The 21499-nt window shown below is 38.5% G+C and overlaps 2 protein-coding genes across 3 annotated transcripts in view; one reads left to right on the plus strand and one right to left on the minus strand.

Annotated features, from left to right (window-relative positions):
- Positions 1–21499, plus strand: part of LOC135714022 (neurobeachin-like protein 1) — a 160192-nt gene that overhangs the window by 30149 nt on the left and 108544 nt on the right. The window lies entirely within an intron of this gene.
- Positions 9105–18663, minus strand: LOC135714017 (uncharacterized). The gene is made up of 2 exons (XM_065237274.1): positions 18087–18663; positions 9105–11170 (listed from the first exon to the last, which is right to left on the minus strand). The coding sequence occupies exons 1-2, from the start codon at positions 18111–18113 to the stop codon at positions 9236–9238; spliced, it is 1962 nt and encodes a 653-aa protein (XP_065093346.1). The 5' UTR covers positions 18114–18663; the 3' UTR covers positions 9105–9235.

The following is a 21499-nucleotide window of genomic DNA, read 5'->3' on the forward strand; positions in this document are numbered from 1 at the left end:
CGGAACTATCAACTTTATACTTTAATCTTCTCATCTATCGTATAAAATGACCACTTTAAGTCTGTTATTTGGAACTAGCATCTTCAACTATGTAAAATTGTTAACTTCACGCAGAAGTAATACAAACATAAATATAGTTAAAAAAAAGATCGATTTCTGATTTAAGTTAACATGAGGTCCACCTAACCAGCATTTTTATAGAAAGCAGGTCAATTTAATTATAAACAACTTCTACGAAGACATTAACCCCCTCAAATGAATAGAAACGTATGGAATAATTTATTCCCGCCGTTTCAGCCCACAGTGCATTGTTTGACAAAGAAATAAACAAATGAAAAAAAAATCCGGTTTCCGTTGGGGTCACCCTCAGGCATTCTTCTGCTCTAAGATTCAAAAAAGCAAGCTTTGAATCTTAGAGCAATCTTTGAATCTTTGAGAATGAAATTTTACTAAAACTAGAGGCGGGGTAAGGAATGAAAGAACAACTTGACATCTTCTTGGCTTTCAGTCACATAAAATGGAAAATAGAGAGTTTCTACAGTTTCTACAGAAATCTATTATCCTAAGGAAAATGCAAAATACATTGCGCCGAAACGTCGGAAAGTAGAAACTCTCTGTCTTCCTTTTTATGTGTCTGAAAGCCATATCAAGAAATCAGATTATAATTACTGTTTATAATAAGTATATGTAAAGAAAAACATTGAATGAAGGATGTTACGATCAAAGTTTGGTTGACTTAAACTTGACGCATTTCTATTAATCGAGTATTTAAAAACCTGAACACCCCTCATTTTGTAGGTGTGTGCGTGCAGAATTACAGACATTTGCTCTTTAGTTCTAAAAGTGGCGTCCAAGCAAGAGGAGCTACACATAAACATTATACACGCGCATCACGAAAATCCGAACTACTTGCACGCCACGTCACGTCAAGACAGACCTTAAAAAGCTGGGACAGGAGCTTTATACGGCAACCTGGAAGGGGTGAGGTGGCAGACATGCTCAAGCATATGAACCTGTCGAAGTTCGCTAAGAAATATCTGGTTCGGTAGGCTATCAGTACCTGTGACTTGAAAAGCGGCATTTTTATTGCAACCGGAACCGACAACCAGGAAATTTACGTAAATCTGAAGAAGACCCATAAAACTATTGGAAGTGAGTAGCAGTTTAAGGGGGTATTCCCAATCTTTTGCCTTTTTTCGGCCTGTTTTTCAATTAATTTTTTTTCAAGGAAAATGAATAGTGATGCGCCTAACTCTTTGGGATTCTTGTTTATTGAACATTAAAGTTTACAAATAAATTTTTTTCGACATAAAAAAAGACATTATTGACGTCACAAAATGGCGGCAAACAGACCCCTGTTCGCCGCAAACGCCTGGACGGGCGAAGACTTTTCTCTGGAACGGCTTCATCTGAAACAGATTTCGTGATGAAATTAATAATCTGATAAGATTCTCTGGAGCTTCTCCCGTTGGCAGCAAAAAATCTTGCAAATTAACAAAATGGCGGCCATATGAAAAAACAGGCGATTTTTAGCCCGCTTTTTTGCAGCTTTAAGGTGCTTCAAACAATGTTAAATGTTAATATTTTTGGCTGAAAGTGGGAGAAGCTCCAAAGAATTTAATAAGGAACAAAATGCGCAAAGATTCAAGTCAATATCTCTTATAGTTTCTGAGAAAAATCTTCGCCCGATAAAAAAATGTGGTTTCGAGAAAAACGCGTTTAAAGTTTTGACTTTAGTTAAAACCATTTGGGGGTTCTTACCATTAGTCAGCTATGCCTGGACACCGAATTCGCTGATCGGAAAACGGCTTGGGGGGATGAAAGTATATAGTCTAAAGTACAAAAAAACGTGAAAAAAAAAAAATTTGATTTTTTGAAAAAAAAGATCGGGAATACCCCCTTAAGGAAAACTGGCGCTCTGCGGCGAACAAAGTGGATAAGGTGACTGTAAAATCTTATGGCAGGAGTTAAATGAAAAGCCTGGCAACTCGGATTCGGTCAACCAGAAGCTCAGCTGTATATTTTTAATACTAATTGAACATAAAAAATAATTTGATTTTTTAAATAAAAACTTTAATCAACCTACACGAATTCTTGTTATACCAAATTTTGCTCGTAACACCCTTTGAAGCGTCATTGTAAGCTTCAGGACAGACGTTTTATTTAATTAGCAAGCTTCATGATTACAGTGAGATCGGATTATGAACTTTATGGCAAGCCTTGTGAGGAGAAGCGTGATGATTACTCTAATTATTTTTTTGAAGCATGAGGCCATTAAAAAAACAGTATGTAGGGGAGGAGGGGCATAGTGAACAGGTGGGGCATAGTGAGCATCCCGCAATTTGGCTATGAATCTCCAGCTGCATGAAACAAATCAACTGGTAGTAGGTTCAATATCATTATGATATTGATCCTACCACCAACCAATTTGTTCCGAACGGCCGGAAGTCCAAGCTGGTGCACGGGATGCTCACTATGCCCCAGCTGTTCACTATGCCCCTCTTACCCCTACTGGTTTTCTTATCTTTTAAGTATAAGATTGAGATTACTCAAATAAGTATAAGATTGAGATTACTCAAAAACTAATATCATAAATATCACCTTTCCTAGTACATTTTTTGACAATAATTTCTACAGGGAACACTATGCTGACTTGGAGTGATAATTCAAGAACACATAACATTTACTTAAATATTAATATTAGGGGAAAAGTTGGCTTCGGCAATACCTTAACCTATTATCGTCAGGGGGGTAAACAAAGTCCCAGAACACTCAAATTTGGCCAATAGTTGCTCTGAAACACAATGTATCCACATGCCAAAATTGAGTTCTCAAGGACGTTGTTTACCCCCATGACGATAAAAGGTTAAGGTATTGACGAAGCCAACTTTTCCCCTATTAAATTCAGCGCTTTTTTGGGCAGAAATGCTAGTTTCAGTACTGAGCTATTCCTTTCTGTTTATTCAATTCACGAATTTGGATGGGAAAACCTGTGAAAACCCGCATGGAGCGTTTTACTCCAGGATGCATTTTGTACTGTTTTCATCTATTGGATTCTACCAAAACCTGGGTTAAAGTTCTCAAGTAACATTGCAAGTTTTATCGAGGTTTTAAAGCATGCTACAAGTCTAAATCATTGTCTACAGAACCCTCCTAAAACCAAAATTGTTACTTGGGTTTCGAGCCGTTTAAGCAAATTCAAAAAGACATCAACTGGCTAGCAAATTTCGGTGGAATAAATCAGTTACAACTCAAATTCCAACAGCTCCACTAACAAATGATATGGTCATAACAAATGCAGAAGCAGTATTTTTTGTCACGTGCAGCAACGAACAGGGGGCTTCCTTAGCTCAGTCGGTAAAGGCGCAGCTACAAAGCAAGACTATGCTGGAGGTGACTGGGTTCGATTCCCGGTCCGGTCTAGGAATTTTTCGGGTTGGAAAATTTCTCGACTCCCTGGGCATAGAGTATGATTGTATGTGCCACACAATTATACTAATGCAAAAATGGTAGCAGGCATCGAAAGCTCTCAATTAATAACCGTGGAAGTGCATCTAGAACACTAAGTTGAGAGCACGCAATAAACTAATATGCCATATGCAATAAGCTTGAAATGCGAAGAAGAAGAATAAAGAAGAAGAAGCAACGAACAGCTGGGATTGAATCAATTATTCGATCCCTCAGAACATGGAGATCGTATTATAAAGGATTACAAGAAAAACCATGCATGGGATCGTTCATGATCCGAAAAATGTGAATCCAAGCTGCTCTGTGCATAAGATTTTTTGAAGACTGGTCACTCTGATTCGGCATTTGGCTTGACTGTTCTGCTATAGTTATTTACATACGATAATCATAATGTTTTCTCACTCAAATTATGGATTGGACCAATGGCGGCTATACCGATGATCCATGGTCACATTGGGCATCCTGGATATATTCTGATGCCTCCAATTCTCGGCACGTACCGAAACCCGTCGTACGACATATCAAACTTCACGATTTTACATAAATCGGTCAGTAAAGGCCTTATTGAGAGTCCACGCTCACATTGGCTCTACCGAAAATGTTCTAGTGCCCCCGGGGAAGTGGAAAATTATCGACAAGAACCAAAATCCGTCGTACGACATATCAAACTTCACGATTTTACTATACTCGGCCAGTAGAGGCCTAATTGAGAGCCAACGGTCTCAAAATTAATAAAAACTTTTTATTTATTAATTTCTAGTTAATTATGTATTGTGAACTTTTGAACTTTTAATTACACACATTTTTGTTGAAGCAACCAAGTTACTGTCTCTTTTTGGTGAAACATTATTTACGATCTTTATTACAAACACGTTCTTTTCAAATTTTCATATCTAAAAATGGTGCTAGTGGATTTATATGATATTAGCTGCATTTCAAAGACCGCGTTTCCATTCATCTACACTGAGAAAACTGTGCAGGTTTTAATCTAGGTCTGGCAAAGACGTAATGATTTTCGAACCAACTTGAACTGTCAAAATCGAACAAGTTTTTACTGTTATTTTAAGAAGGAAACAGATAGAAGGTATTGCAATATGAGTGAAAAGTCAACCTTTTTTTCTCGGAATTAACTTCATGGTTATGACCAGTTGACTTGAAAATACGTTATTGCGAAGGCAACTCACAGATAACAAATACATTGTTAGACTGAGTCAAGCTCAGAGAAGTGAGTTGCCCTTTTCGCTCATTATATCCACAAATCGCAACATGTGCTTATTTCACGAGACGAGAGTGAGTGCATTCTTTGGTAGTTTGGGGTTACAGAGCAATAGCGAATTTGTTTATTCCCAGGTTGGTACCAGTTCAAACCCTGTGCAAACCCGAACTTTTTGTCAGCGTGAAAGTCGACCCGTGCCAGGTTATAAAAACAAACGATCAAACTGACGTTTGCTAGAAAACAAGCCGACCCTACTTGATACGCAATCCAGGTTGGAAAGCTATAAGCAAGCATCAGCAGATAGGTGCTGACCATCGGTAGGGGAGAACAGTCTATAATCCACCCCCGGGGTAAAATGGCGCCGTGCGGGTTTTCGTTGCTATCCCATTACAAATTCTGGAAATATCATGTGCCAGAATGTTAATTCAAGCACTGAACTAGCAATGCTGATTGTGAAATTCACGAATTGACAATCGTAAAGCTATGAAAAACAGCGCAGGGCCATTTTACCCCAGGGGTGCGTTTTGAACCATCCTACCCTAACTTTGAACACGAAGGCTGAAACGAGGAGGATGCAAACAAGTCGACTCTTTCGTTCTCTCGGTTTCGAATGCAGCAACAGACGTGACGTAACGTCTGTTGCTGTATTAGAACGCGATGAGAATGAAAGAGTCGACTTGTTTTCTTGCATCTCACCTGTAAATAGCGCACATTTGGCTCGGTAGTACATCGGATAGTTCTGTCAACACGGTGAACTGTTCCTTTCTTTTTCACTCCACCGAAAGGACCAATGCCGTCAACGCAAATACATGTCTCTTTCTTAATTCACAGACTGAAAAAGCAAAAAAAAAAAAAAATCACGATCATTATGGCATCAGTTGTACATTAATCCGAACAACTTCTTGTACTCAGCTGTACGCATTGAGATCTTTAGTTTGTAGCGTGCACTCACAACAAGACTTGCGTAGTATAAGTAATGTATCGTGAGTGTACAGCAATGATGTAGTTATCGTCTTGCTCTCTTGGTATCTTGGTAACTCACTGTTCGAAATGCTCTCTGCGTATTAGTGTTAAGAGTCAGAGTTCATCGTTAGCTTATGATGATGCCAAAAAATCTTGTAGCAGGTGTGTGCGTATTAATTGATCGCTAGAAGCGATTTTTTGACATCACTGGTTATGAGACAAATACGTATTGTGTGGTTGTTTTTTGCTACGAAATCGTATTTATTTTTAACTTCCAAATGTTTTTCAAACGAGATGAAATTAATAAATTGATAAGCTTAGAATGAATATCGTGGTATTCAAGCAAATCGATTGGAACTTCAGGTGTATAAAAATTTAGTTTCACTTCCATAACAACCGATTCAAAATGTGCACAACACAGCCCTGCACTTAGGGAAATTTCCATTTCCGGATCCATTTAGCAAAATGTTTACCACGCACGGCACAGGAAGCGATCTTTCTCGTAACATCGCATTTCAACTGCTTACGAAAGCATGAGCAGGAGCATGATTGACCGCCCACGGTTGCTACTCTGTTATTTCCAGATCAGCTGTTATTACACAGAGACCCAATAGACGATGCTTGGGCCTAGCAATCATCCTCAATGTGTAAAAACTGGTGATCTCAAACTAGGCAATACCAGCACCGGCCACGCCCGAACACAGGTCAAGAAAGGAATGGGTAGGAATGTGTTGACGTGACACTCGCTTTCAGTGCTGTGAATTCTCAAAATCAATTGAACATTTTTGATGAAAATGAGAGAAGCAGTTATTCGCAATCAAAGGGGACCTCCTTCGAATGGGTGATATCAGTTGCTTAGTCATTTGACGAATGCATGGATCATTCTCATTTGAGAAACGCTTGATTTAATTCAATTGATTGTAACCTACACATAAACGGAGCTCTGGTCGACATTCCGGCGAAAAAGCTAAGCCAACCCGACACCAACCTGACTTCTACCAAACCCCAACACGATGTTGACCCGACATAAACCCGACAACAACACGACATTGGGTCGACATAGACCTTAAATTTGCCTTACATTGATCCGACATCGGGTCGACAAGTTTGTTCGGGAACATTTTGCTGGGTTTCTTCCATATTCCATACTGTCGTATATCAAATGATAGTCAGTGACTCAATTGGCAGTGACGATGAGGTTCGAATGAGAAAGGGGCTCTTCAAATTATGATCATGTGAGAAATCGTTTTCACAGAATTGATTGAATGGTTGCATTGGTTCATCTGCAACCGAATGATATGAACATTAACAGCACTGCTCGCTTTAATGGAAGGTGAGCACATCTCTGCACTTCCACGAGGAATCACTAAGATATTGGGTAAGAGGGTTGGGTTTGCAGCAGGGGTCGTTAAGCAGAATTGATATCCTAATGATCCTAAGCGATAAATGAATCTTGAATGTGGGGGGAGGGGGAAGGGTTGAGATTAAACTCATTATGTTCTACTTAGTAAGCAAAAATCGCTCTAAGGTCACCAAGTCCCTCATATTACATCATTTAAGCTACGATCGCGTTGCTATTGCAACCATTCAAAACCGGCCCCGAAGCTGACGTTGATGACGATGTTAAGTTGCATAAAACACACGATAATCAAGCGATGTTACTATAAGTCTCCTTAATATTATAGGATCTGGGATTTATTCAAACTCAAACTCGACGGCGGTGACCTTTACACAAGAATAAGTCTCTATGATCGATGATCTTTTAATCCTGGAGACAAAAAAGCTACGCGACATCCATTGTTTCCATTTGGTCCTTACGTAAGACGGGAACAGAATTCATAAAACTTTCACATTTTTGGACTACCGTGCCCCTTACTTCACGAAGTAAACTACAACTGACGCGACGATTTTACCGAACTCTATTGCGTTTTAAAACGACTGTGGTCTCCTTCATATTTCACCGAACCGCCCCGCGTCAACTACCGCATCAAAACTACCAAACCACAATCAAACACGACCCGCCGTGACTACCGTCAGTCTTCAACCACGGCTCTCATGATCGTGTTGAGGACGCACTCAACAACACATCAAAAACTAATCGGTCAAGTGCCAAGCTTGCATATTCGATCGCGACATTTATTTTTTAACGAACTATGCTTCGAGATGAAAAAAAATCATTATGCATTATTCGTAGGCACCTAACCGTAAAAACCGAGTAACATGCCTCACGCGATCGAGGTCATACCTCTGGCAAATGGGAAACGATGAAAATATATTTCGATTACTCCCTCGAAGGGACGCACCGCTCCCGCAACCGGCACCGCACCGCTCCAGCGCAACCGGCATCTCGGCCACGCATGTCAACACCACCATCAGATAGGGGAAATTTTCCCCTACCTGATAGCGGCAAATGCAAATGCAATCGAGAAATGTATAAGAAAAATCTTCATCCGGAACGTACTCACCAAATCAATATTTTTCTCTAGTCAGCCACACAATAACTAAATATTACTTATATTTTTCAATTCACTCTGTGCACAAAATCAATGCACATCGCAAAAATCTAACAATAGATCAGCGCTGTCGAGTCACACCGGCAACAAAGGGAAGCGAGAGCACACCAAGCACCTTAGCAGTAGGGAGAAAACATCAGCACAAACCTTTCCAAATCAAATTATCGTGCCCGGGACACAAAACTATTCAAATTCAAGCACCGAAAAACTCCAGCACAAAGACAATCCGAACTCAATAAATAAATAAAATAAAATAAAAGCCGCAGCGGAGCAAAAATACTGCCGTTCTCGAACGATTCTCAAAGCAAACTCCGCATTTCAATTGCTTACGAGAAACGAAAAAACGAACAACTAGGTAATGTAGTTACAAGAGAGTCATGCACAGCTCATGTACTAATTTGCTTTGTTTACCTACTTGACACCGAGGTCCTAGGTCTTAATTGAGGAACTCATATATTTAGCTTCTGGAAAGGGCGTACTTTTATAAGGAAATCGTCTATATCAAAAAGAGATAGCACTTTGGTTGCATTATCAAGAATATCTAAAATAAATGGTAAAACTTTACCCAAGACACTATCAACCTAAAATTAATGGCTTGGGTGCAAACTATTAATTCCTCCAAAGTACGGCATTTGGACCACTGTGCACTCACGAAATCTCTTCAAATCTTTTAGTTTTTATTCGTTCTAAATCTACGGGTCAAGTCATCGTTAATAATGTTGAGTTTATGGTCCGTTTTTCTCTAGAAAATTGAGCGGAATGTCCCAAAAAGCCACATATACATTTTAGGGTGTGGTTGCGAGACAATATTATCATATGTATGATTTGATTGCGATAAGGTTAAAATTCATAATGGGATTGATATTACTTACCTTTTTTTAATCATTATATTCTCAACTTGGAACATCGGATCAGAAATGTGTGTTTGCCAACTCCAGTGTACGAAATATAATCTTTATTAAACAACAATAAATAATAACTCAATTCTACCTATAAAATCTTTGAACAGGACAATACTGTTAAAACTATTTTAAGGTCTCTGTAAACTTCATCCTTCAAATCGCGCCCCTGTAACCTATGAACTGCTTGCTTCAGACGAACTTAATGCCTCGCTATTCTGCTTGGAAGTTAAATCCTTTTTAACCCTTGAATTCTGTAATTTACCACTGAAGGTTCCTACATCTCCGATTTCATCGTAGTTCTCATCGTCCACATCTAAAGTCTCGTAATCCAAGTTTGCTCGGTAGTAAGCTCCGTTTCGGCGAGTTGGTAGGAATCCACTGTATAGCAGAGGTTCTTTTTCATTACTTCCAGCGTAGTATGTTTTGGAATTGGATTTCTGTATGGAGAGAATATTGACGTCCTCAAGACCCGACGGTTTCTGCGGAGCTGGTTTGACACGTTTGCCCTCCACCGACTTGTAAAGATCGACGTCAACTGCCTTGTACTCTGTTTGTGATGAGGGTGGTATTTTTCTTGCGTAGTTAGGATTGCCAGGTGACTTCTTGTAGTTGGGAGTGTTGTTTTCCTTGCCTCTGTTCTGGGATGATTGAAGAACAAAGTTTGCTGGGAATTTGTCTTCATCACGTGTCATAGCAATTCCCACGGGTTTGGAATGTTTCATTTGTTTTTGTGGTTCAAACTCGAGAAACTCGTCGGCATCGATGGCAACCTGGTGGAAGTCTGAGCTTGAACCATATGCATCGCGTAGATCGTCTGTATCGAGATTATGAGCTACAGGATTTGTGACCGGTTTGGGTTTCTTTTTCCTGCGAATCTTGTTGCGGTTAACGGTAGAAGGCGGTGAGTAGAGCTCTTCTATTGAAAAGCCATCTTCGGGTGGCTCCGAAGGTCTAGTTTTTGTTTTGACGGATACCCTTTGTGATTCAGAAACACCATCATAGTATGAGTTCAGGTTGGAGAATGGATCATTGTCGTTAATGGTTTGTACTGAGCTAACTAATGACTTGTTTGGATTTGGTTTTGTGGGAGTGTGGAACTGATCTTGCTCATAGCGATACGGTAGGCTCGGATAGTATTCATCATCTTCTTCATCAGTTGAACTATGCGATGTACTGTGTGTTGAGGATATACTACTAGTTGAATGAGTATTGGGATTTCTCTTGTATGTGGAATCGTAATCTTTTGTAGGTTCGAACAAATTCGATTTAGTATGCGTTATGGGTACTTCATAGGAGGTTAAAGGTGTTCTAAATGGGTTTTGTCTGAAGCTTTCCAGAGGAAACTGGTTCTTGGGGGTTTCAATGTCGGTATGATGTGTAAAACTTGTCTGGTCTTTGTTAAAATTAAAATTGGAACCATCTCCGATAAACGATGGTGAGGATTGGTAAGATGGTTGTTTGTTATTAGTGAATGAGGATTGCGAGAAGTGCCCACCAAATGTAGGTATTTTGCTAGCTGGAACGCTATGTGAATGACTATCCAGTAGTCCTGGAAATTTCGAGGGATCGAATCCTTTCAGGTTAGAGGATGCAAGCGAGGGTTTGCCAAATCCTTCGAAACTTGTACTTTCAAAGTTTGGTCTTCCGAAGGTTGACCCTTGATATGAAGTCGTACCTTGGCCGTAGGCAAATGGTGGTGAACCAAATGCTGGTGATGGTTGAATTGGGCTTCCGTAGCTAACTGGGGGCTCCGCAAAGGAGTTATGGTCCGAAAAAGATGTTTCATAGCTCGTACTAAATGTATCATCAAAGTTATGGGGGCTGTACTGCGATAACGGTGGGAAGTTAATGTTTGGTGGCCCATACTTTACTTTCGGCTTTGGTGGTCTTCTCGGTGGCCGAGGTTTGCGGCGTGGGGGTGGCAGTTTTGGTCTTCGCTTAATTACTCGGTGTATTTCTATCTCGTGGCGCTTTTGTCGATGAAGCTTTGGTAGTTCCTTGTCATTTGTCAGTGGTCTTGCCGTGTTGGTGACATCGAGATCGGAAGCTGGTTGCAATCCATTATGGTTGGTTACTTCTAGGGCTACAGCAGAGCATATGATGAACAGCTAGAAAACAAGGAATTTACATAGTTGGATAAACGTCAAATATCACTTTGACTATATGTTTAGTATTACTTCTGCGTGAAGTCAACGATTTACATAGTTGAAGATGCTAATTTCAAATAACAGACTGAAGTGGTAATTTTTATACGATAGATGAGGAGATGAAAGTATAGAATAGATAGTTCCGTTTAGAGTACGGCAGTGTGAAAATTGCATATAGAAGTAGAAAGCAAGCTAGACAACTTTTAGGAAGGTACAAATCAGTTTTATCATCTCTCTTTACCAAACTCCCCCTTTGGAGAGGGATGGTGAGGGGTGTCCCCCCCCCGCCACCACTAGCAAAAAGAGATGATCACCGACCCGCTCATGCACCAACGATGTGTTTGAAACAGTTCTACCGATTTTTACCGCACTCCAGTTGTTATCTGAAGGAAGGCATCCAGTCTTAGGTTTTGGAAATTGCAACTATTGTTACCTCTACCACGGTATGTGCTCCTGTCATCGTCGACTTGACGATCTCGAGGGGACACTGGTAGGGTAGGTTCTGCTACTGTACCTTTCGACCAATGACAGTAATTGATGGTATGCTCCCATCCAGAGTTATGTACTTTGACTATATGAAGTTGAAAATACGCACTTGTCACTTGAAAATTCATATTTGTAAACCATACAAATTCATGAAATAAATATCATTTAAAGTTAAAAAAAAAAAAACATCTGGGTGGAAAACACTCTCCGGTGGTTCGTGTCAGCCTGACATTTACCAGAAATATTCGTGCAGAATGTAAGAGGTACTGTTTGTACTTCTCGTACCACAGGCCTTTCTGTTGTCAATACTGGAAGTCTAAAATGGTGGTACCCAAGCAAAGTCCAGCATCAAAATGACAGCAAATTGAAATTAAGTTTTGATATCAACATCAAACTGAAATCATAATTTGATTTCAGTTTCGCAATTCACAATTTTTATACCATATTTTGTTTTCATTTTGCTGTACATTTGCTCTTAAAACATATGTTGTTGCGGGTTTGTTTTCATTACCTTAGCATAACATCAAATTGAATACTTGTTTTGTTATCAACAGGAAAAACTTATATCAAATTTAGTTTTCAGTTTGCTCTCACTGATAGCAGAAATAGTTTTCAATGTGATGTCACAGGAAGATTTTTTGCTCTCAATTTAGATATTTTAACCGTTAAAACGACCAAAATGACAGCAACCTGAGTAATCATTATCAGCGAAATCACAACATCAAATTTAGATTTCCATTTGATCTCAGACTTTGCTCGGGAACCCATACACATACAAATAAAGCTTTTTATTAACCTTCATGCATATATTTGTTTATTATTCCTTACTTTAGGTAAAAAATCCCGATATAAATGGATGATAATTTTCTTCATTTTTATCCCTTTTTTAAATTTTAATCGCTATTTTCCAATCCAGTTATATTTGTTGCTTGATACGGTTTTGATCATTCGCGAGAATTTTGCGCATTTTTGAACAAGGGTTCATGCGGATTTTATTCCAAATTTCTCGTAACAACCCTAAACATTTTATCGAATGCTTATGTAATCTAGTAACAGGCCGATGCCTGTTCGTGACCTTTCGTAATTTATGCACAGCCTCTTTCTACAGTTGGTACCCCTACATTGGATAAATATATTTTGTTATATATATAGGCCTGACCAGCCTTGGTGAGTCTGAAAAATACCTTTTCCTTTGCAGTAGACACTAATCTACGCTCAAGGCATAGAGTAACGGCTAATATTCATTTTGGAACTGTAACAACAGCAGCAGAGTAGAATTAGTGAATGTTGTTGTGGGCCATGTGACACTGCTCTCCAATCAAACAAGCTTTGGTGACCTACCCGCACTACGATAAGTGCAAGGGAAGGCAGTGCGAAGCGCACCCGCTGGTTTAAAATGGTCAAAACTTTCGCAAAGCTTGATAGAAAATTTCCCATTCACATCAACAAATTATTTTTTGAAATCCTCATGAAAACGGATACATTTACCCCTGGGACCTTATATGCCATATTCAAGTCGAAACGGAGCCAAAGGACGGCTAGGTCGGCAAAATTACCTCCTACAGCGTGTGCCGCACATACCACGGCAATTAAACGAACGACGGAAAAGCGGTCGAATTAGTTTTTACTTTTTCTCATTCTTTGGTTGATTTTTCTTTCACTACATCCACGCGTCTAGTCAGCAATTGCAATCCAAACTGGTTTTCTGCATTGGCTTTCGATTTTTAATGCCCCATACTACTGCTACGTCTAGGCAGCACCTATTCTTCTTGTCGACCCCTCTGAATCGTGATGGAACTATTATGCGATATGGACGTTAAGGATGTTCAACTCGGCGATGGGTTTGAGTGGATTTGCAAAAATGTAATTTGTATGGCTCGTTGGAATGGGATCCACAGTTTCACACTTTTTACTCTTTTACTCTTTCGCTGGAAGATTGGATTTTTGAACTCGTCCAAAAATGATCATTGAGTTCATCATCCGGAAATGGACGCTTTCATACAATATTTTGAATATTTCATTAAATGACTTATGTAACGATAACTAGGAGACCCATTTATTTAATACTATTTATATGCTCACACATATGTACTAAGACAAACCTAGATGAATTCAAGTGAACTAGTGTTTAAGATAATCATTGTAACAAAAACGGTCATGATTGACATGATTGACGACAAATAAATTAATAGACTCATAACTTTACATGAACGTTAATGTAAACTTATAAAATATATGACGCTCCATTTATGTGCATCATATTAAACAGAAATGCCAATATCAACAAATACGCATGCAATACACACTAGTTTCAACGTAGTCTTTCAAATAACGTTATGTAATCCCTAATTGTTACGTAGTCACGCAATATTCGGTAACATTTCAAATTGGAGAAAAATGGCAACATGCGTGCATGCTTTCCTTTTCCTTTTCTTTGATGTGAAGTGCCTTTAAACAAAACCAAAACCATGAACCAAAAGATACAATTGCGTGTTCAAGATGTTGATCTGAAGAGGTGTTTAGGTGTTTCCAAGTATGCTGCTGGTGAAGATCACTGAAGGCTTTCAAATGGGCAAGTTCATATATTAAAGTTGATTTAAGATCATACTATCATGTGCATGTTTTATACTCTCCGCTAATTGTTATGCATTCTCTCGGTTTGGTTAATTTGTTAGTCTTTCAGGGCTTCTGGAGTAATATTTCACTCAGGGCAACACGATTCTTTGCCACTTTGAATGTTTGTTTAGCGCTTTTTTGAGTACCTGACATGAACAATGCGTCTTAGATATCTCATCTAGGAATGCTGAATGAGTAGTCTACTTAATGTGATTTAAAATGGCAAGGATAGTTTTGCTCGGTAAAGCAAGATTCACCTACAGTTCTGTACAAATTATTTTCGAAATCTGTAATGAATTTCCACATATACAGATTCGGTATTCTGGGTGTCGGAGCCGTGGTTTTATAAAATTAATATAAGCTAATTTTATGAGCCACGTCGATTAGTATCGAATATATTGGTTCTAGAAAAGCTGCTCGTTCGCTCGTTAATTTTTCCATCACACCTCGCAATTTCAAGAGCACACAACTCAAGATCTACGAGGTTTATACATCTGCAAATTTCAGACATTGCTTGCTTCTCCGCAGCAAACAACAAGTAGTACATACATAGTTTCAGCTACGTGCATTCACAGAAACCTTATTATTTTTACATGTGAAATTGCGAAGTATAATACGAAAAAGGACGCTACAGGGAATCACCTTGAGCCACTACATTTTTCGAAGTAGCGTATGCGAAAGAAGGATGAATTCTCGCGTCACTTTTCAAAAGGTCCTAAGTAACAAATGTAAACAAATCGAAACCGAGATAGAAAGTACTTAAAAATAAGTACTCCGTTATCATCAAAGTTTTGGATGATCATTTGAACTCAGTGATGAGTACTTTTAATTTAATCTTGAAGTACAACCAGAAATCTTACTTTTTTGTGAATTGTACTCAACCAGTATTGTTGAGAGAGTTCTTATTTTTAAGAGAAATTCAAAGATGCATTATGGCAGGGTATCGTGCCTACTTTGGACTCCGGAGAACACTGTCGAATAAAATTCGCTTCACCACTGACTATCTACAAGACGCTGATAAGACCGGTGGTCCTCTACGGCCACGAGACCTGGACTATGCTCGTGGAGGATAAATGCGTCCTTGGTGTTTTCGAACGTTAGGTGTTGTGGACCATCTACGGCGGAGTGCAGATGGAAGACGGAACGTAGAGGAGGCGAATGAACCACGAATTCTATCAGCTGCAGGGAGAACCATCCATCGTCCACACTGCAAAAATTGGACGATTAAGGTGGGCTTAGCCCACGTAAGAATGTCGTACAACGACCAGTGATATTTAGTTTGAAAGTGATCCAACTGAAACAAGAAGAAGAGATGTGCAATCAGTCAACACGTGATATGACCGGAACATAATCCAGTGTTTGTTTACGAGAGGGTACGTTACCTAAAACATGCAAAACCTATCATACGAAACCTCAAATCACATGAGAATCCAACAACAAGTTAATTGGTGGTCATACCAAGAAGCCAGTTTCTGACCAAACCTCATCATGCGACACCTCAAATAACATGAGAATTCAAAAATAAGTTCATTGAAAGCCATATGTGGCCACATTGGTCACAGCCGGACATGTTCCGAGAACCCCCAAAAAAGTTTCAAGTTCTTGACTAGAATCAAAATCAAAATTCGACACATCAAATTACATCAGAATTCAATACCAAAATCAATAACAGCCAAACCGAGTGCTTAGCACCACATTGGTCCTGGGTTCTTAATATGACCAGCAATGAGCTTGTTTTAGAGTTCTCATGAAATTTTACATGTCGCATGATGTGTGTTAGCTCTAGCCAACACCTGGACATGTTCCGGATACCACCTGGAAGGGATGGATTTCTCTTTGGCGCATTGCTCATTACTTTTTAATATAGATAGCTAACGTTAAGTTCAATTGAATTTGTCATTAATCCATCTTAATGTAAATAGATGTATGCTAATATTCACCCCATCAATTTTCAAAATATGCGCACCGTACAGCCACACTCAGTGTTTTTAAAATGTTTGGCTTAATATTTGATACAATCTTCAACTACTCAAATCTACTTTTAGATAAAAAATTAAACATTTTGCTCGATTTAAAACGGATTCTAATTCGAAAATATCAATCTAAAATTATTTCAAATTAGGGGAATTTACGTATTCTCGTCAATCTAAGCAGCGTCCGAACTTCTATTAGCGATTTCTCAGTTTCACACACATACATGACAGGTTTGTTTGTTGACATTTATCTGCTACTTGCTGTTCTACCAATTCCAATCGACAGAATTGATCAAAACGGGTTGAACATGTTTTCACAACGCTCCAAACTTCTCAGGTGAGTGTGACTATTGTCGGCAGTCTCTTTTTCTTCGGCACCCTTTCCATTTGAACTGCGTGTTAACCAGCTGTTCTATTATCGGCAACTCGAAATCAGCCGTATTTTGTAGTGTGTATATTTCATTTAAAAAAAAAATATGGCAGAACAGGATTGCACAGTCGTAAAAATGTAATCAGATTGAAGCTGAAAAGGTAAGGAATCGGCTTAATACATTCAGCGAAGAGTTTTGATGCGAAAATACAGTGAAATTAACGTTTCAATTTCGGTTGCCGAAAACAGTCAATGGGTGCCGAAGCCATAATTTACCCTACATAAAGAATAAAAATTAAATGCAACCAAGGAATGATTAATGTTTTTCTTAGATTCTCTATTTCTCGAGTTGAACATTTTTCTGGATAAAGATAAGTTATTATTATTATGAACAATATTTGTTCACTATTTTTTTTTAATGAAGTATCCTCTGACAACTCTACTCGTTTATTATTATGGAAAAAAGGCAATAATTTAACGAATCATCTACTATTCTATTAGAGTTGGTTCCTACTAATAATACACTTCATTCTTAAAAGAGCTCCTTGATCGCTAGCGTCATTTGTACTAACCGCTGGGCACCGAAAGGGTAGGTGTACCAGCTATGGCTACGCGTTCTTATTATGGTGTGCTTCAATTGTGGCCTATGGAATTCCCCCCGTAAGAAAAATATACTGAAAAATAAAAATTGGCTATGCCTCTAGGAAACATACCAAACATACAAACATTACACAGTAATTAGGCTGATATAAATATTATTTTCATTTTATGTCCGACTTTACTCAAATAGGTCGAGGGAGAGGGGGGGCGCAGAAAGGAACAAGGAAAAAACACAATAAATAAATAAATATTAAATTAATAAATCAATAAAAAAAATTTGTTGTTGTATTAGGAGTAAATAATAATTTCGAATTAGGCTGACATAAATATGAAAATAAAATTTGCATCAGCTTTATTAAAAAAGCACGTGTAATCTGTTTTTCCTACTATTAACTGGTTCACTCTATTTTGATGTAATAGAGGTATTCACAAAGCGCATCGCAAACGTATACACCCTCGTAAGTGAGTAAACTTCCATTACACTCCAATGGACCCTGGTATTTTTACGATCGTGTACTACTATGCACATACATTCTGCATAATGTTCATATTACGAAGTTTATTGTCACTTAATAAATTTCTACCTTTCTGCACACATTATACACCTTGTTATTTATCAGCTTTACAGACCAAAACTTTCTTCTTCTATGGCCGTTCCACTACGTTTACGCGACTCCCACTGTTGCTTAGTGTTTCTCACCTCGCAATATTACCCTTTACGGATCTCAATGAAAAAAAATGTAAATTTGTTTGGACTAATTTCCTTTCACATAATTGACTCATTTGGAGTTTGTTCCATCTTCCACCGCTTATCTTGTTTTTCGATATTTACCGCGAACGTTAGCTGCCGATAATCCATGATTGCTGCAGCTGTGATAGTTTTCTAAACTATGCGTGAAGTCAGGTGTGTGGTTCAATTTTCTACGGCTGCGTGATTCCTATTTTGCGGTTCAAGTTCAAATAGCTTGCACCATTTCGCTCCGCTTATGACGTTCCACTCGTTGGTTGCAGTTATTGGCAATAATAAATCAATTACTTCACATATAACTGTCTTTTACATACAATTTCTATAACACTGTGTATCATTTTTATCCCGTTGAGAAAACTGCTCTCAATTTGCCTTGATTATTCATACTTTTCTTTATGGTTCTTTCACTTGGTGCACAACATCCGAATTCAAAACTAGTTTTCGCGCGCACTTTTTTCCGAGCGATCGAGCTCTTATTATCATTACGTTACGATCAAACAAGCTCGTGTTGTTTTTATGCGGTGAAACGGTGATCAATAACAAAATTCCAACTCCGGGTTGTCTGCTGGTGGCGATGATAACGTTGCCACTTTCTTTGCCAGACTAACCTTCCAAGGTGTCGAGGATCTTCTTTTATAAAATTTCAACTTATTCCAACCTGATCTGGCGGCACGATGGGCTTAAGCCACTCGGGGGGTGCTTGAGTCTACATGAGAGCTGAGCTGCTGAACAGCAAGATGATATTATTGAAGACGCTATATGGAAGGCTGCGCGCGCCTTTCCGCGAGGAAATTCCATTTCATAGCATGCGAGAGGGAGAGTGTTGGAAAATAAGCAAGATCGTGGGCCTCACGAAGGCCAATTTGAAGGGATAGGAAGTCTCCTTCCCGAGTGCCTATCAACGCCGTAGACCGCGTAGTTCCGTTCAAGGAGAGGGGTAGAAAATCTGGTTTTTCCTGATGGGCAAGTTGAGTTTGAAATTCTGCGTTTGCTCATCGAATCCCCTTCGCTTCACTTTGTAATGTGTAGAAAGGAGGAAATAAGTAACATAAAGAACTACGAATCACATCTAATGCTTTTTTTATGGTGCACATTAAGCTTGTGAATAAACGGGATGTCAAGATATTCTTATCATATCTTACATAGGTCTACCTTAGTTCCGGTGGTTAACATTGATAATATCTCTACTAACATAATAAATCACCCTTATTTTCGTTTTCGATTGAAAAGCATTTCACATCTTGATAGGTAGAATATTTCCTCGCCAACTAATGAATTGTTGAAACGTGACTTTCTATCATCTTCATATCTGTCTGTTATTTGCAATCATTCTCATTTGTGCAAACCTTTTAAATTCAGCTATTTTGAATCATGCAAACATTATCCAAATGGCGTGTTTGATATTTTTCAATAAATAATAGCACAAAAACGCCAATAGTAATCGATACGTCTGACCCAATCGCGTAGGTAATAGGTTTTCTTTCCAGCAAAAATATAAACGGTGGAAAAATCAACAATTATGGTAAACAAAATCCAACAATGTGTTACAAACATAAATAATTAATTTTCTTGCAATATTTTTGACTTTTGTTTTTCATTTATAAGCTTAACAAATATATTATTTGCTTCGACATTTCAAATCCAATCCACTTTCATTTGGCTAAATCGTAAAACATAAATTGTTGATTAAATTTTCATTTTTTTTTTTATTATAATTTGTTTGTAATTTTTGCAAAGAAAACGATGTTTAATGTTTTAAAAATCGTTCACTACACACTAAGAAAAAAACATGTAAGTTTGGGTGCTCTGAGACTGACACATACGAGCGTCAATTTTGACATAAAAATGAGTAATAACAGACGCGCAATTCAACTCAATCAAACGTACTTTTCGTCGAGTAACGAACTTTTCATTCTGGGAGCACTTAATTTTACATGAAATAATTGTTTACGTCTGATCCTTTATGTCAAAGATGGATTCCATCACGTGTAAAATTAGTTATTTCTAAGTGTGTATTACGCCCCGAGCAATCAATTTCCCATTATGCTGACGGAATGGCAGTTGACTTGAACTGTATGAAAGGTGCTTTCTCCTCTACTTACCGGATGCTTCCATCTGAATGGAATTAGTATTCAGTGCTTTCACGAAGCTGCCAATTTTGCAAATGAGTTGTGTACTTCAATTGGAGCAGCTGACAAAATGACAAAAAGACAAGCAATCAACGAGCCGAATGATAACGCTATGTCAGAAATGGAAAGCAATAATGATATAATCTTCTTCCCTTTTTTCATGACAAACTGCCTTTGCAATATAGCTTGCTCGGGCCGGTAGAAGGCAAGGTGCTTCACGAAGTAACGCCGGAGATGATACACGTGTGTTAATGAGATTTCTGTTTGTTATGTGTTTTCTCGATTCCGATCAAGCTGTGTCATCAACCGTTTAGAATGCAACAAAGCAGGCAAACAATATATCATTATTCTTCTATTCGATGTTCATATAAATAACATGTTAAATTTTTACACCATTTCGGTACTCTGGCTAGAGCGATATTGATGAACTTTAAAAGTCTTTCATAGAAAAAAATACCGTTATACCTTTTACACGACTCCTAAACCTTCATCAATCTTTACCATAATTGCACAGGCTCATATTTTGGGGCTATGTAAGGGATTGGAGGATGAGCACCAGCTATGGCTATACATTTCTAATATGGTATGTTCCTATCAAGGCATATGAGACCATAGCAGCTGATGCTACCCTATCACTATTAAAACAATTCAAAGCTGCTGATCTTCATCTTTATACTTGCATCTATGTAACAAATGCCTTCGATTTCGGTACGCAAGGTGCGAACGATGTAACGATTGCCTTTAATGATGATTATGTTGCACTTTCCTGATAGGTAGCGAAAAACGGGTGTATCTTTATTGTCCATTAAGACTTTGAGCTGGCTTACACTGATAATGCACGTGAATAGTTATAACCAACGAACTGGAAAATTTCTTTATGCACGAAGTCAGGTACGGTGGTAATTAAATGGCGGTACTCTGGTGCATACATATTATTCGAACTTTTTCGGATCAGCCACCCAATGTGATACACTCTTGAGCTATGTACATAAAAGAAGGTGCATCACAATGTGTGTGTCGTATTACAAGACATTTGGATTACTTAATTCATGTTACACGCGTAAAGGAATGTTTTATTGACCCATCAATATTCCAACGATGGTAGCAAGTATTGATACAGCTTACCTTCTCCGATCTTTGCAATTGACATTTTCATAACACTGCAAACAGCATTCTTCTATCCTATTTGAATTGAATCGAACAAAAGTTACAACAACATAACAAAATAATGGAATGAAGAAGTAAACTAATAGAAATCAGCTGGATGGAAAAAGGTAAAACCACCTGAGATACGACGATTTTCGAGAGTAGCCGATGTATCTCAATTACCCAGCCAAGTGAACGCATGATGCAGTTTCCGACCTTACC

This window comes from Ochlerotatus camptorhynchus, unplaced genomic scaffold (assembly GCF_037179485.1).
Source record: "Ochlerotatus camptorhynchus isolate MF236.1 unplaced genomic scaffold, CSIRO-AGI_Acam_v1.1 ptg000599l, whole genome shotgun sequence".
Lineage (NCBI taxonomy): Eukaryota > Metazoa > Arthropoda > Insecta > Diptera > Culicidae > Ochlerotatus > Ochlerotatus camptorhynchus.